The 17,949-nt window shown below is 35.1% G+C and overlaps 1 protein-coding gene across 1 annotated transcript in view; it reads left to right on the top strand.

Annotated features, from left to right (window-relative positions):
* Nucleotides 1-17,487, top strand: part of LOC103557831 (serum response factor-binding protein 1) — a 68,609-nt gene extending 51,122 nt beyond the window's left edge. The window contains exons 5-8 of the mRNA XM_008530535.2: nt 9,872-9,953; nt 11,032-11,743; nt 12,958-12,995; nt 16,788-17,487. Coding sequence (XP_008528757.2) covers nt 9,872-9,953; nt 11,032-11,743; nt 12,958-12,995; nt 16,788-16,972 — 1,017 coding nt within the window. The 3' untranslated portion in view covers nt 16,973-17,487. The remainder of the gene's footprint in view (nt 1-9,871; nt 9,954-11,031; nt 11,744-12,957; nt 12,996-16,787) is intronic.
* Nucleotides 17,488-17,949: the final 462 nt, after the last annotated feature.

Raw genomic sequence — 17,949 nt, 5'->3', positions numbered from 1 at the left:
CATGTTTAAGACCATGCCTTCGTAAACAAGGCCTGTTTCTGTAAAAATAAATATAGATATCAGTAAATATAAGGAGAGCGAGAGAAAGTGAGAAAGGAAGAAGGACAGGAAACAAATAAGGAGAGGTAAAGGATTTAAAGTGTCAAAGCAGGGGCTGCCCTACGTATTAAATACTCCTGAGTTCTTACACCCCGCCCAGTGCCTTAAGCCAAATGTAGACATCTCAAATGGCAGCAGAGACCCAAAACACTGCCCAAGGGGTGAACCTGAGCCCTCTAGCTTCACAAACCTCTTTTTTTACATTTATATTTAATTTCTTTCCAAAAAGATTTGAAGGGGATTTGGAGTTGGGTCACAAAATGAGAGAAAGTTATCTCAAATACTTTAGAAGAAAACTTGTTGAGAATACTAGACAGAATTCAGAAACCTGACTTTGAGTTCTAGCTTGTTCCTAACTGGCTAGGTAATCTTGAAGTCAAGACTGTTAATCTAATTGTTAGATAAAATCTTTAGTCTGTGTTCCCTTTACTTCTTGTTAAGATTTGAATTTAAAAACTTAAGTGAAAGATTTCTAATCGCCTTCTTAAGAATGAAATTACAGAAAGGTTTAAATGTTAAATTTAGTATTTTTTTACTTAAGAGAAATAAAAAAGTTTATTTAAATCATTGCTATAGTTTATAAATTTGGTATTTTTAACTAAGACTTTCTTTAAATCAAACATTTTAAGAACTACATGTATAACATTTTTTATTGGTCTTTTAGAATGAAAAATTAAATCCTTAGTATTTATAAAGCATTTAATTAATGTGTATGTCATTAACAGTTTTTCCATTTGCACAGTTTTTCCCCATTAGAATATTTTTTCTACTCCCCAAATTATAAGCTACTCAGATTTGCAAATCAGTAACAGATGATCAAGAACAGATATGAATTAATTAATAACACCTGGCAACTAAATATAAGGAATTTTGAAGGATCAAATGTACCCTAAGGAGATATATATAATTTCTCTACAATGCATTCTATTTGCAAAGATTCCTGTTTAGCAAAGGGAAAAGGCTTAAATTTCTAGGCGTTTCTGCATTCTCACTAGTGTTGTCTTGCCACTAGCTGCATGGCTTCAGGCAGGTCACTTACCGTCTCTGGCTTTTATTTTTCTCATTTCTCTAATAAGGAACTCTTCCAGGTCAAACATTCCAGTAATGCATTTTAGTCCCCCTTAGAAGTCATTGTATTAGATGTAAAAATGACAGGGCTTATCCTCTCCATGTTTAGTTTTGTTTTGCCAACAAAAGATAACTGTTTTATGTACCCTCACACACTCAACAGGATTTTTATGATATTTCAGCACTGTATTATTTTTTGACATTTTGTTAAGGATTCTTAAACAACTCTGACATTTTTCATATTTCAGTATGACAGGAATAGTTTGTTCCCTAAGATGTTTGGCAATATTGTTGAGTAGCCAACTTTATCAAAATCTCTAGTTTATAAAAATTAGAAGCTACTAGTAAGGACATGTTCAAATGTTCGTACACAAATACCATTGTGCTACAAAGTAGGTATGGCACATACTAACAGGACAACATTTTTGGTAGATAGATTTCCAGCTAAATAAAAATAAGTGAGAGCTTGAGAAGCCATTTCTGTTTTTTTTTCTTTTTTTTTTTTTTTTACTTAAGGATGCTGATAGATTAACTATAAATGCTTTGGTAAAAATTTTTGTGTGTTTTTTGTTTCTAGATTTATTGAGATATACTTGACATATAACATTGTATAAATTTAAGGTGTACAATGTAGTTTGATATATGTATTTATTGTGAAATGATTACCATAATAAGGTTAGTTAAGACATCCATCATCTTACATAGTTATAATTTCTGTGTGTGTGGTAAGAATATTTAAGATTTACTCTCTTAGAAACTTTCAAGTATATAATAAGGTATCACCTGTAGTCACCATGGTGAATATTAGGTTCCCAGAACTTATTCATCTTATAACTGGAAGTTTGTGCCCTTTGACCAACATCTCCCCATTTCCTCCACCCCTCAGTCCCTGGCAACCAGCATTCTGCTCTCTACTTCTATGAGTTTGGCTTTTTTTTAGCTTCCACATATAAGTGATGCCAGGCAGTAGTTATCTTTGTCTGTCTGACTGATTTTAGTTATCATAATGCCTTCCAGATCATCCATGTTGTCACAAATGGAAGGATTTCCTTCTTTCTCATGGCTGTAATATTCCACTATCTATTTATACACCACATTTTCTTTATCCATTCATTCCTCAACAGACAAGAATGTTTCCATGTCTTGGCTATTGTGAATAATACTACAATCAATATGTTGCCTCTTCAAGACAATAATTTCATTTCCTTCAGATATATATCCAGAAGTAGGATTTCTGGGTCATATGGTAGCTCTGTTTTTACTTTTTTGAAAAACTTCCATGCTGATTTCCACAGTGGCTGTACCAATTTACATTCTCACCAACAGTGCACCAGGGTTCCCTTTTCTCCATATCTTCACCAAGACTTGTTAGCTCTTGTCTTTTTGATGATAGCCATTCTAACAAGTGTGAGGTGATATCTCATTGTGGTTTTGATTTGCGTTTCCCTGATGATTAGTGATGTTGAGCTTCTTTTCATGTACCAGTTGCCATTTGTATGTCTTTTTTGGAAAAATATCTGTTCAAGTCCTCTGCCTATTTTTTTTTTTTTAAAGATTGGCACCTGAGCTAACGACTGTTGCCAATCTTTTTTTTTTTCCTTTCTGCTTTCTCTCCCCAAATTCCCCCAGTACACAGTTGTATATTTTAGTTGTGGGTCCTTCTAGTTTTGGCATGTGGGACGGTGCCTCATCATGGCCTGAAGAGTGGTGCCATGTCCCTGCTCAGGATCCAAAGCAGCGAAACCCTGGGCTGCCAAAGTGGAGCATGCAAACTTACCCACTCGGCCACAGAGCTGGCCCCCTGCCTATTTTTTAGTTGAGTTATTTGGGGTTTTTTGCAATTGAGTTGTATAAGTTCTTTAAATATTTTGGATATTAACCCCTTATCTGATACGTGGTTTGCAAATATTTTCTCCCATTCCATAGGTTGCCTTTTTATTTTGTTGCTATTTTTCTTTTGCTTTGCAGAAGCTTTTTAGTTTTATGTGGTCCCATATGTTTACTTTTGCTTTTGTTGCGTTTACTGTTGGTGTCATACCCAAAAGTCATATCCAAAACATTATTGCCAAGTCCAGTGTCAAGTAGTTTTTTTCTCCTGTTTTCTTCTAGTAGTTTTACAATTTCAGGTCTCATATTTAAGTCTTCTTCATCCATTTCAAATTAATTTTTGTACGTGGTGTAAGATAAGGATCCAATTTTATTCTGTTGCATGTGAATATTCACTTTTCCCAATACCATTTATTGAAAAGACTCTCTTTTCCCCATTGAGTATTCTTGATTCCCTTGTCACATTGTTGACAGTATGTGCATTTGCTCATTTCTGGGCTCTCGATTCTATTTCGTTGGCCTGTGTGTCTGCTTTTATGCAAGTACCATACTATTTTGATTACCATAGCTTTGTAGTATAGTTTGAAATCAGGGAGCATGATGCCTCCAGCTTTATTCTTCTTTCTCAAGATTGCTTTGGCTATTCAGGATCTTTGTGGTTCTGTTTGAATTTTAGGATTTTTTTTCTTATTTCTGTGAAAAATGCCATTGGAATTTTGATAGGGATTGCATTGAATCCATAGATGGCTTTGGATGCCATAGCCATTTTAACAGTAGTGGTTCTGCTGATCCATGAACACGCATCTTTCCATTTATTTGTGTCTCCCTCAATTTCTTTCATCAAAGTCTTATAGTTTTCAGTGTACAGATCTTTCACCTCCTTGGTTCAGTTTATTCCTAAGTATTTTATTGGTCTTGATGGTATTGTAAATAGGATTGTTTTCTTTATTTCTCTTTCAGGTAAATTATTGTCATTGCATAGATGTACAGCTGATTTTTGTATGTTGGTTTAATGTCCGGTAACTTTACTGAATTTTTATGCATTCTAACAGTTTTTTGGTGGAGTTTTTAGGGTTTTCTATATATAAGATCCTGTCTTCTGTAAATAGAGACCATTTTGCTTCTTCCTTTCCAATTTGATGTCTTTTATTTCTTTTTCTTGCCTTATTGCTCTGGCTGGAACTTCTAGTACCGTGTTGAATAAAAGCGGTAAGAGTGGGCAATGTACCCTTGTCTTGTTTCTGACTTTTAAGTATGATGTTAGCTATGAGTTTGTCATATATGGCCTTTGTTATGTTGAGTATGTTCCTTTTATGCCCAATTTGTTGAGAGCTCTTATCATGAAATGGTGTTGAATTTTGTCTTTTTCCACATCTATTCAGAGGATCATATGATTTTCATCCCTCATGCTATTAATATGCTGCCTTGTGTTTATTGATTTTGCTTGTGGTTGAACCATCCTTGTATCCCAGGGATAAATCCCACTTAATCATGGTGTATGATCTTTTCAATGCACTATTGAATTCAATTTGCTAGAATTTTGTCTAGAATTTTTGCATCTATCTTCATCAGGGATATTGGCCTATAGTGTTCTTTTCTTATAGCGTCCTTATCTAGCTTTGGTATCAGAGTAATGCTAACCTTATAAAATGGTTTACGAATGTTTCTTCCTCTTCACTGTTTTGGAAGAGTTTGAAAAGGATTGACATTAATTCAAGAAGCCATTTATTTTCAACCCATTCTTCTTCTTATAGTCTCTTAAATAGAATTGTATTCCTGTCTATGGAGTAGTATTTATCTTAGCCACTGTTGAGGACGTGGATACTTCCTCATAGTTTAAACTAGATTTTGTATTTATAGCTATTCACAACTTGCGCTGAGGCATATAATGTGTTCTCTCATGTGGCGTGATTACAGGAAGTTAAATGTCTACATCTGTTACATTTCCAGAATCAGCCGCATTGTCATCACATACTGGCTGCCAAACTAAGAGGCATTAAGGATGAGAATATATTTTATATCTTACATAAAAGTAATTACTCCTGTCAACAAAGTTCTTTCAACAGAATACTATAATTTTTATTTGCTGATAGCATTAATGGTTGTTTTTCTTTAAAAACACAAATTGCATATAATTATAGAAGCTAAAGCTGCGGTATACATAATTCTACATATTAACTTGTTAAGTAATCATACCTGATTAGCAACTGCTTAATTTTATATATCTGTATACCTTGTAGACTCAAGCCTTCTTTGAACTTACTGCTGTTACATATGGACAGCTGCAATATGAGTGGCACCCCTGGGATTATGCAATCCAGTAGACTTTTTTGAATCAGTCTCACTTCTTATTAACCTGGTATTCTCCCCAGATAAGTCCTCCTCAAAGGTTGCAATGTAAAAACCCAATTATAAAGGAAGACATAACAGAATAAGAATAACACCTTCAATCTTATTCTAGAGCCCTTTTTTTTTTAAGAGAATTTACTAAGTCGAATCACTAAGTCAGGTTACTCTGAGATATCTTCCAGGGCAGAGAACTAGCATTGCTAAATAAACTCAATGATAAAATGATTCTTAACAAAACAATATTTACCTAGAGTCAACACTAGTATACAAGTATTACCACTGGCTCTTCTAAAACCTTTTTGTAATTAAGATGGAAAGATGTAGCTAGCTCTGGAAAGGCAAATACCCAGTTTATTAAAGCTTTTAGCAAGTTGTCAAAGCTGGGATTTGGGAACAGTAGTAGGTATGTTTTTGAACAGTTATACGTGGATACATTTAGTCAAAATCTATTTAGGATTCCCAGAACTTCTTATCTAAAACATGTGAAATTAACTTGTGAACAGTTACTTTCTAATTCATCTGTTTTACAAATGCAGGTCTTCATATATTGGGGATTATCTTTGAAGTGAATTTTTAGTAGCTACAAGGGAGGAAATATACTGAAAGAAGTAGTTAAAGATAAGCGGCTGCTGCTGGAGCATCTTCTTGTCCCTGTATCCTGAAGGAAGGGCAGGTTCCTGGGATGGGTATCACATTTGTCAGGACTAGTTGTTTTTGTTGTCATTGTGGTTGTTTTTACATATAAATGTTCTGGAATTAGTCCTGAGGATCAAAGATATTGTCTCTGCACTGAATACCAAATTGTTTCTACTAAGCTACAATCTCTTATTAGTCACCATTCAAGAAGCACATTTAGTGCATTTAATGCTATAACCTGTTGCCTTGATTTCGCAATAAAAGTCTGCTGTGGCAGTGTTTTTGTTTTAAATTAAACTTTTAAACATCATGAGCCTGCTAAAAAAATTTTTTTCTTTTTTCCTAATTTTTTAGTTTACCCCACCAAGGATTCTACTTGCATGTAGTTTGGAACAGGAATTGCACATTTTCTGTAAAAGCCGAGATAATAAGTATTGTAGGCTTTGCAGGCCATACAGTCTCTGTCACAACTGCTTGACATTGTGACATAGTGCATCCATAGATAGTATGTAAATAAGTAAATTTGGCTATGTTCTCATAAAACTTTATTTTAAAACAGACAGCAAGTGAGAACTGGTCCTGGGCCAGTTTGCCAACCACTGGTTTTGAGAATCAAATGCTTCTACAAGATTCTTTTTGTGAAAATGACAGCTGTCTATTAGTCCTTCCCCACTTTCAACTTCCATTGATTCTTGTGGAATTTATTCCCACATCACTATGTTTATATTAGTACATTTTAAGGATTAGCTTTTGACTTCCTGCTGGTCTATAAGGATTTAGATATCTTTCCTTCTCCAGCCCCTGTGTCATAGATCTACTCTCCTTATCCCTTCCATCCTCCTAATATACTTGGGTCAAATTTAGATGAGATGAACATTTAGTTGTTATGTTATTTTGATAGAGTCATGCAGTGAGTGATTATTACTTTTTCTTTTCTGCGTAATATTTCTATTTTCTGTAGTTTATAATTGTTAATTTTGTTAGTTTTCTGTCTTCTCTCTAGTGTAACACCAAACTCCTCATCAGTCATTGAATTCTCCTCTCAAGATATTTAATACACCAGGTATTCTAAATCTAAATCTAAATCTCCTGTCACCATCCTGGGGATTCCTTTTACCTGGGGTTTCTTATATCCCATGCCTTCCTCATTCGTTGCATTGTTGTATCCTGCCTCATTTTAGTGAAGCTAGTAGATTCAAGGGAGGTTCAAGGGATGTAAACTTTTATATACCTTGCATGTCTAAAAGTACTTTTATTCTTCTCTAGTTTGGAAATCATTTTCCTTCAGAATTTTAGAAGCATTACTCTCTTATCTTTTGACCTCTAATTCTGATTCCCGAATTTGTGTGTGTCTGTGTGTGGTTTGGTTTTTTTCTCTCTGAAAGCTTGTATACCCTAATATTCTGATGTGACTCTGTTTTCATATATTGTATTGAGCCTTTTCAGTCTGAAAAAGCGTGTCCTTCATTGGAAGTTCTGTGTTACAGCTTTTTAATTTGCTTCCTATAAAACTCAAATGGGCAATTTTGACTCATACTTTCAGCAGCCCAGCTTGTCACTGAGTGACTCAGGATACTAGCAACAAACTTCCTTCCCAGATTTTCTCATATCTCTCTGAAGTAAATAAAATGAGTATGAAGTTCTGTGTTGCATCAGTAAACCCTGCAAGGGAATGAAGAAGCAGAGAATTGACCTAACACTGTACTTAATGAATGGACTGCATTTCTTGGAGAAAATTGAACAAAGACAACATCTAAGAGTCAGAATCAAGGCTTAGTTTCTGTAAGGCTGCTGTAACAAAGTACCATAAATTGGGTGGTATAAAATAACAGAAATTTATTCCCCCATGTTTCAGGAGGCTGGAAATCTGAAATCAAGGTGCCAATAGGGCTATGTTTCCTCAGAAGGTTCTAGGAAAGAACCCTTTCTTACTTCCATCTTCTGGTGATCCTAGGCCTTCCTTGGCTTGTGGCAGAATCAGTCCACATTTCTGCCTCAGGTTTCTTCCCTCTTTGTCTCTCTGCCTCTGTATCTAAATGTCCTCCTTATAGATTTAGGGCCCACCCTAATCCAGTGTGATCTCCTTTTAGTTAATTACATCTGCAAAGACTCTGTTTCCAAATAAAGTCACAGTCTGAGTTTCTAGTTGGACATGAATTTAGGAGAGATAGTCCTCAACCCGGTAGACACGGTACTTAGACAGCAAGTGGTCCTGGCACATGATTTGCACCAGATAGAATTTAAAGGAGTTATTCTATGAGTGGCCTTACCTAAATAAATCCTCCAAACAGAATAGTTTGCAAACTGCTGTCATCTTGCTCTTACTAAGGTATTCATATGTTTGTATTACTGGGGGAGAGGGGAAAGCCTTATATTGGGCTATTGACAATGAAGGGTAAATTTAAAATAAAGACATCTGAAGCTGGAGGTCTACTTCCACACACTAGTGAAATTTATTCACTTATTTTATGGAATGTTTATTGAATGCCAACTATTACCAGTTACTGTTCTAGGCATCTTCAGCAGTGTGGAAGACAAAGTCCCTGCCTCACAGATATGAAAATATTTGCACTGGCATGCAATTTTAAGTGAGGTGAAGTAAATGAAGAGTGATGGAAAGTATTGTGTTAGTTCAGATAACATTTGAGCAGACACCTGAATATAACGAGATGAAGAGCCATGTATATATTTGGGAGTCGAGAAGAGCTTGCAGTGAAATAGCCTAAGCCTCAGAAGGCAGTAAAGCTTAAAGGAGAACAGATAGGGGAATAGCATGGTCTGGTTACAGTTCAAAAATTCTCTGTGACTGCTCTAAGGAAAATTGGTTGTGGGGGAGCATGATGCAGAGGAGAGTGATGAGCTTATTATAGGTGAGAGCTTATCTCATTGGTCTAGGTGAGAGGTGTCGGTGATGTGGTCAAAGATACTAAGAGTAGAAATGGTGAGAAGTGACTGGTTCTGGATGTATTTTGCAGATGGAACCACAAGATTTGCTGAAGAATTTATTGCAAGATGTGAAGGAAGGTGAAATGTGATGGAAGAATCCTTAGAGCTTTAGGCCTGAAGAGTCAGAAAAATTAAAATTACATACAATAAGATAGGAAAGGCCAAAGTAGAAGGTTTAAAAAGAAAAATCAATGAATTCTCTCTTAACATGTCAAGTAGGTGGTTGGATATATGAGTCTGGAGCTCAAGTTAAACTGGAGGTAAAAATTTGTACATTGTCAGCCTGCAGATGATATTTAAAGCACTTGGCCTGAATTATTAATTTTCTAAATTCATGAATACATTAAATATTATACATAATCTGTTCCCATTCAGTCATCAACAAATGTTTGTAAAGTGTTGGCTGTAAGCCATGCACTGTGCTGGAACGTTCTGAGAATACAGTAGTGATATTAGACATTCAGCATAAAAATATATAGCATTAGATAATTTCTAGGTGTCTATTAAATGGAACTTCAAACATTACAGTAGTCATAAGTTATATCACCTAGCTTGGTACTGATGTGTTACTTGATTCTTTCATATTAATTTAGTCTTCATAAATAGATCTTTTAAGCTCTTTGAAAGCAGGAGCTATATTACACGTGTTTTAATATCACACCTGATGCCTACGACAATTCTGGAAAGATATTAAGTACCCACAGAATATTTATAAACTGACTACATAATAAATTTAATTGTTCAAGGGCAGTACTATTTTTGTCAGCATGATTTTGATTTATCTCTAGTGTGGACTTATCTAATAAGTGACTTATCTAATAAGAATGTTAACAAATTCCTGTTCCCTGAGTCTGATATTTAAAAATTATTATGGATTTTATTTTATTTACTTCTTAATGGTGCCATGTAGGTTTTATTCCTATGTGTTTATTGTTTCAATTTGCAGCCTGATTCTACTGCGACTGAAAGAGCAATTGCCAGACTAGCAATGCAGCCTCTTCTGAAGAAAAAAATAGATGTGCTAAAAGGTATGAAATAAATGATTTTTTTTTTTTTTGAGGAAGATTAGCCCTGAGTTAACGTCTGCTGCCAATCCTCCCCTTTTTTGCTGAGGAAGACTGGCCCTGAGCTAACATCCATGTGCCCATCTTCCTCTACTTTATATGTGGGACACCTATGACATCATGGTGTGCCAAGCGGTGCGTATGTCTGCACCCAGGATCTGAACCAGCAAACCCTGTGCTGCCAAAGTGGAACATGTGAACTTAACAACTGCGTCACCGGGCCAACCCCATTAAATGACTTTTAAACCATGTACTTAAATGCATTTGTGTGTATGATTTTAAATAAATGGCTATTCATTTATTTATTTTTATGGTTCTTTTTCCTTTTGAAAAAGGAAATATATAATGGTTCGTTTCCCTTGTATATTATAAATGCCTCTTTCATGTATTTCCAAATGTAGGAAGGTGCCTGAAAATATGGAAAGTATCTGATGTCTGAAGAAAAACTAAATCTGTACTTTTTCCTTAATTTTAATATATGAATATATATGTTATATATTCATATATATTTATGGTGATATTGAGTACAATTGATTTTCTAAATATTGATATAATTCATATTATTACTTTTGATGTTGCCACTTAATCACATAGTTTTTATGAGTGTATTATAAAATGTATTGAAAGAATTATATGATTTTGTAACAGATTAGAAGATATTTATTTTTGTGTCTGAAAACACAATTTATAATATCCTACAATCATATCAATGCATTATTCCTATAGAAATTAAAGTTGCCATTTCATTTATTTGTATTCAGTGAAGTTTTTAATATTCTTCATAATGCCAAGATGTGAAAGGAAGATTTTCTTTTAATTTTAGAGATTTAAAATGGATACCTCTGAGCATTTCTTATAAGTTTAGTTTGTAAAAAGTCAATAGATTTCTTTGTACCTTCACACTCATTATACATATTTAGTATAAATTCCAATTTTCCTCTTAAGTATTTTCAAGTAATTTTAGAAATACTGTAATGAAACAGTGGTATTTTATAGTATTTGTTTTAATACTAAAATAAGTCATATTCTATTTCTCTTGCAGCTGCTGTCAAAGCCTTTAAAGATGCAAGACAAAATATTGCTGAAGTTAAGTCATCAAAGAATGTTTCAGAAGAAAATCATTCCAAGGACACTTTGTGTTCAAGTGATGATGCCAGTAAGTTACAGCATAAAGGAACTATTATCAGTGAGCAAAAAGAGAAAGAAGCCAAAATATTGGCAAAGAAACCAATAAATAATTCAAAAGAAAAAATAGTCAAGATGAAACATGAACCCAAAGTAGTGGATATTCCAAATTCCCCATCAAAACCTTCTGAAAAGGATTCTGTCGTTCCCTCTGAACCCCAGAAGACATCTACTGACCCCAAAATGAACACGTTAAGTCAAACCGAAAAAAAGAAAGAGTTTGATAGCTCACTTGGTAGTGACAGTGATGGAGAAGATTTACATGAAGAAGAGAAAGAGGATTTTGATGATAGCACAGAAGAAAGGTTTTACAAACAATCTTCCATGTCTGAGGATAGTGATAGTGGTGACGACTTCTTCATTGGGAAAGTCAGACGGACAAGAAAGAAGGAAAGTGGTTGTCATTCTTCAGTTAAGGAACAAAAAAAACCCCAAAAATTGTTACCTGAAGAAGATATACTTGAAACTCATCAAGATATAAGAAATGACAAAAACAAGCCAAGTACAGAAGCCAGAAAGTTTGAATCAGTGTTTTTCCATTCTTTATCTGGATCTAAAAGCTCTAGAAGGTAAGAGTATTTTTCTATTCTGAAGTAGTTATTAGTTCTTACTTTTTTTAGAGATTTGAAATATCTACACATCCTAACAATGGCATACTATCTCCTATACATAACTCTAGTTTATATAATACATCCTGTGTTTAGACTTGGCCCTCTTCACATTTACATTGAGATAATATAATACTCGTATAGTAGTGCCACACTTATCCAGTGTCAGAAAATGAGATGTTATAGCCAAATAATTTGTCTAGCTAATTTAACTTTATCCCTTCAGTTATCAAAGTTTTGAAACTTTGAGTTAGCTTTTGATGAAAAGCTTTTAGAAATGTCTCACAGACCTCACTCTTTAAAGAGAACTTTCTGAAAAGAATATAGTGGTTTTTTTCCTTGATGACCCAGGGCCGTTATTGTAAACATTGTATTCTTTTTGTTGCAGTCTATAAGGCTGCTTGCCCTAATACTGAGTTTCTCCACACTGCTTTATATTTGATGATGCTGCTGTCTCATTCCCTGCTGTGGACCACCGCTTTTCACAGCTGTTCTGCTGTAAATCGATAAATTTAATTTCATTTGTAATTCTAATCTGGAAGGGGATATCTTCACATTTTAGGGTAAAGATCGTGGTTAGCTAATTTCATTAACAGCTATTTTCTTCAGTAAATTACTTTTCTGTAATTTATAGGCCGGGGATAATTTTTAATAGATTTGAGAAATGTTATGTTGAAATTTTTCAAAGAAGTCAGAGCATAGAAAAGACACACAACCATCTTTCAACCTTGAAAACAATTAAATTATTACTTATATCTCCTAAACCTGCCTCAAAAGGCTACAATTTTTGTCTCTTGAAAATAACACCACTATCCCTTCCTTCTCCCACAAAATATAAATCTTAACTTGAGTTGTATGTGACTTATTACAGCTGTGAGAAGACTTTTGAAATTCTTTGTCTAGATAGTTCTCAAGAGTAGGTACAAGGGAATCAAGATAGGATATTTTATGACCAGAAGTCCTATAAGGATGGTGAGAGGAAAATTCCTACATGCTTCTGTATTGGAGTCTAACAAACCTTTGATTTAGCTAAAACCTGGGATTTTCATAATTTTTTTTATTGATTGCTGGTGGGATGAGGGAGTATGATAATCTTTTGAGTGAGTTTTATTATACTACGTTCTTAAGGTTAGATGATTTATCTTTTAAAAGTCCTAATGGTGTTTTTATTTTAGGAATTATAGAGAACAGGCTCCGAAAATCAAAACCCCAGGTACGTATTACTGACTGCTTGATCTCCATATGCAGTTGAGTAACGCTTTGCCAAAGTGGAAGGATGAAAAATTCTGGTTGCTTAATAGCATGAATGAATTATGTACTGAGGAAATGGAAACAGAGCAGCTTTTATCAGTATAATTTTTTTTTCCCGTATGTCCTGCCAGTGGGAAAGATATAGACAAAACTTATCAGGAAATACTGGGTCTATTTAATTTATCTTGAACTAAATCAACACATTCTTTAAGTAAATTATGTAAGTTTTATCTTAGTCAATGCCATGCCGTTAAACATTAAGTAACAAAACAAGTATGTTACTTTCTGGGTTAGTAGTAAAAGTATTTTCAGATTAATTTGTAACAAATTAAGTTTAATATATTTGGGTAGGCTCACCTCTGTATATAATCCCATACTCTCACTGACTTAAAATAATAAAAATGTATTTCTGACTCATATCACAGTTCACTGTGAATCGGCCGAGGGCCTATGTTTCACAGTCCTTCAAGGATCGGGCTCCTACCATCTTTTGACTCCTTCCTCCAGTTCCCAAGTATTCTCCATTTGACCAACAGAAGGAAATAGAGTACATGGAGAATTTTGCAAGAGGTGTTCGTGGGCCAGGCCTGAAAGTAGCAGGAATCAGTTCTGAATCACATTTCATTAGCCAGAATTCAATTACATGATGTTATCTAGCCACAGAAGAGCTAAGAAATGCAGCCTAACTGTGGCTAGAAGGAAAAAGAAAGTGGAATTTCTTGAACACATAACCATCTGCCACTGACCATCCTGTCGGTCACCAGATGCCTATTTCACTTTTCCTCCCACACATAGAACACACTTACCTCCTTCCCAAGGAAGCCAACCCAAAGTCACATCCAGTCACTGCATCCAGCTGAAAGCCCAGGATCACAGAGTGACAATGCAGTGCTTTCCATCAGATCTGATGGATGTGATTACTCAGAGTTTGGGCTTATGCACTAAAAAGACAAACTGCCTGCCTCCAACTCATACCGAGTATTTAGTGGCAGAGCGGGGACGAGGTACCCACAGTAAAAACTCTCAGTCAGTTAAGGGGAAAATAGGAGGCACACAACATGTCTGAGCGAAAATTGTGAAGGATCTGAAAGGAACTTCCTTACCCATTGTTCTTCTCCGTGGTCCCTGACTGTCCTCTGGGGGGGTCTTTGTGCCTTGGCCACATCTGAAGCATACATTTAGTACGATCTCCTTGGGGATTGCCCCAAGTGACTGATAAACCTATATGGTCCTGAGGATGGTTTAAAGTCTTAACAGTCAGAGGTTTTTTTCCAGCCCAGTCTTGTGATTCCCTTCACAATATAATTCCCTCCAAAGCTTAGTGGATTTCTGACCTCTTTGTTTTCACTCAGTTCATCCATGAGCTTGTTACCACACCAAAACGTCTTTCCTAGAGCTGGTTCTCACAATTGTCTTATTTATGTTTATTTTATGTAAGAAGCCCTTACATGGGTTTTTTTCCCACCCCCACTGTCATTCAGTGTCTGCTGCATTGAAACTCTCGGGTTTGGTTGAGAACGCCATACCTTTACTCTTTCCTCTGCTCCAGGGCTGAATTCTGTGGGCCTTTACTGCTTAAAATCTGTCTCAGTCTTATCTCTTACTGTTTGGAATCCAAAGGCTTTCTAAGTCTTAGGTTCCCAAATATCTGGACTCTCTCTTCCCTTTAGCTTCTGCCCATGCGCTGGCCGATTTTTCCCTAAACTCTTCTCTTTTTTGTAGTACATTGCCAAAGACCTATCAGTACACTAATCTTTTTATTCTTTCCAATCACTTAACCTGATGCTGCAGACTCCAGAGGTGTGCAGCCTGCTTCCCAAGTTTTCACTGGCAGCAGTTTGACCTGTTTCTGTAGCACATAGGATTGCTCACTTTTCAGCCTCAGATATTCATTTCCTTACCACCTGCCACTAAACTGCTAAGCCAATGCCAAAATTTTTTTTTTTTTAAAGATTTTTTTATTTTTCCTTTTTCTCCCCAAAGCCCCCTGGTACATAGTCGTATGTTTTTAGTTGCGGATCCTTCTGTTTGTGGCATGTGGGACACCACCTCAGCATGGCCTGATGAGCAGTGCCAAGTCTGCGCCCACGATCTGAACTGGCAAAACCCTGGGCCACTGAAGCGAAATGTGCGAACTTAACCACTCGGCCGGCCCCGCCAATGCCAAATTTAATGGCCTTCAGAGTACCACTTCAGTATTATTCATAGTAGACTATCTGCTGTAACAAATAACTACCAAAATTCGGTGATGTATTTCTCATTCATCACAGTATGTCTGCTCCTTGCAGTCCCCTTCCATCTTATGCCTCTAGGAGGTCTGTTTCTCTTTGCTCGTTAGGAAAGAGAGAGACTAGAGGACTGAATGTGAGGTTTGTATGGTCACACCTTTTTTTCACATTCCATTTTCTGTAACTCAGTTACATGGCCTCATCTAACAGTAGCAAGATGAGAAATACATTCTGATTCTGCACCTAGCAGTAAAAGAAAACTAGATTTGGCAAACACGTGACCATCTGCCTCATTTACCATATATTCATAAACATAGGATAACTGTAAACTTAACCAAGTAAAAAGGTTTTTGTTTGGTTTTGCTCAGCTTATATATTTATATATTTCATTTATCAATTTATTGATGATACAAGTTTACTTTGCTTAATTATATAAAACATGTTCATTTAGAAATACAGCCTTATTTAAATCTCAATTTTCATGAAACAGTGTCACTTACCGTTTAAACTCCTCATCCTTCATTACTAGAGCCATGCTGAGTATTATAACAGCTTTGTAGGGCACATGTGATTTGTACAAAATACAGGACATTTTGAATCTGTGTACAGTGATGTTTTGGAAATGTTATCCCAAACTGCGTGCACTTGTTTAACATTATGATATTTGGTTTTTAAGGAGATCTTTAAAAGGCTTTTGACTATGATGTCTAACTTGCAGTAGAGAAATTATCCACCCCTAGGACTGATTAATAAATCTATATTAAATTTTTTGCCTCCCTTGTTCTTTCTAATTCTGTAAATATGCATTGATTCATGTCTTTTCAGACTGGTATGCCACCCCCAAATAGTAGTTTGTTCACAATAAGGCAATTGAGGTTCCTCATGCTGTAAGAGGCTGGTAGGGACTAAAATGCAAGTTGCCACCCTCCTATCTGGTGGGTAACTGTATGATTAAAAAGCACTTTGTCTTATATTTGAATAGATTTAGTAATTTACCTTGTAATCACAACTTACACATTACAAGTAATTTACCTTGCAATCAATAACAAAAAGGAATGGAATCAGTTAATAGCTCTTTAAAAATAAATCTGTCCCATCCACATTGTCAGATCCAATGTCTTGGTAAAACGTGAATTTTCTGGCTACGTCTGCTCCACTCATAGATGTCATCAGCTAATGATATTCCTTTGAAAATACAAGATGCGTTTTTTTTTTTTGGCCTTCCATGTTGTCTGGGTTGTTTTGCCTTTCTTAATGTCAATGTAAGTAAGACAGCGTAGCATATATTAGGAGGCACACAATAAAACATCTGTTTACAAGGATTAGAAAGCATGTGTCCCATAATTGCCGTCTCACGTACATTTCAACTTCACACTGTTCCCTGTTGGACGTAAATTTTAAATTGTGAGGTATTCTATTTAAGTAAGACTAAATTTCTTTCTTAAATACTGATTTCAGAAGATGAAGTGTATTTCCCTTGTATGCTATTTAGGTATATAGTTTGTTTTTTTTCTTTCTCCTCCCAGGTTTTCAGCAACATGAGCCTCAGATCAAGAATCAGTTTAATAAGAGTACACAAAGAGGACTTCAAAATACAAAACAACAGTCACAGCTGCCTCTTCATCCTTCATGGGAAGCAAGCAGGAGGCGGAAAGAACAGCAATCTAAAATTGCTGTGTTTCAGGGGAAAAAAATTACATTTGATGATTGATTAGTACCATTTTTGTGAACTTTTCCATCTAAAAATTATTTTCTTTATTTTTTTTTAACCAGCTCATTATTTAAACTTGTATTTGAATAAGTCTCTTTGGAAGGGTCATAGAAACAAGTTTGTTTTCGTCTTTATTTTGCTTTTTAAGTGTGTTCAAGTTATGCTTGTATAAGCCTTCCATAAATCAAATACATTCTTAAATTGATTTTTAATAATATGGCCAGGCTATTCTCTTTATCTCTAAAAGAATTTTGGAATTACAGCTATCTCAGATTTTCTTATTTGTGCTTATCATGAAGTGTGTTTCACTGGTTTATGTCTATATTTCTTTGCCTTGAAAATAAATGCCAAGGTATATTTAAAATAATAATGGAAAAATATGAGGAAATAATAGCTGTTTAAAATAGATCATATTTGCTGTCATTCTTGTTAGCAAAACAAAAATTCTAACTTTTATTATGGGTATACAAGTAGTAAATTATACAAATAAATATTAATTTTTATTATAGTTTTAATTATTTGTGATCTTGTACTTTTTGACTGTTTTAGTTTCCCAGGACAGTTTTGGATTTCTGAAATATACTTCAGTTATTTAGACAACATACTGTTTTAAATATAGCAACACAACCAAAAATTCGTTCTCTATTTCACTGCGTGTAAATATTTCTGTTGAATCAAGAATGTGTAACATCTCTTTATTTGGCCACGTGTTCTTATGGAAAGGTTTTTTGAGGAATGATAGTTTGGAATTTATAAGAACCAATTCTGAAGGAGGTATGATTGAAAGAGCAATTCCACTGAGAGCTGAGCAGAGAGGTTATGAGATGACTCGCTGAGGAAAGGACTACCTTATACTTAGTACTGTTATTCAAAAGGAAAACAAGATTTTAAAACCCTTTCACGTGCTTCACTTTTCGCTATTCCGTGAGAAATTAAAGGTTGTTAGTTAACTAAATCATTCTAACTAAATTCCGTGT

The sequence above is a fragment of the Equus przewalskii genome, chromosome 13 (genome assembly GCF_037783145.1).
Source record: "Equus przewalskii isolate Varuska chromosome 13, EquPr2, whole genome shotgun sequence".
In the NCBI taxonomy this organism is placed as follows: domain Eukaryota; kingdom Metazoa; phylum Chordata; class Mammalia; order Perissodactyla; family Equidae; genus Equus; species Equus przewalskii.
The sequence above is the reverse complement of the archived record's forward strand: the minus strand, read 5'-3'. Positions and strand labels throughout refer to the sequence as shown.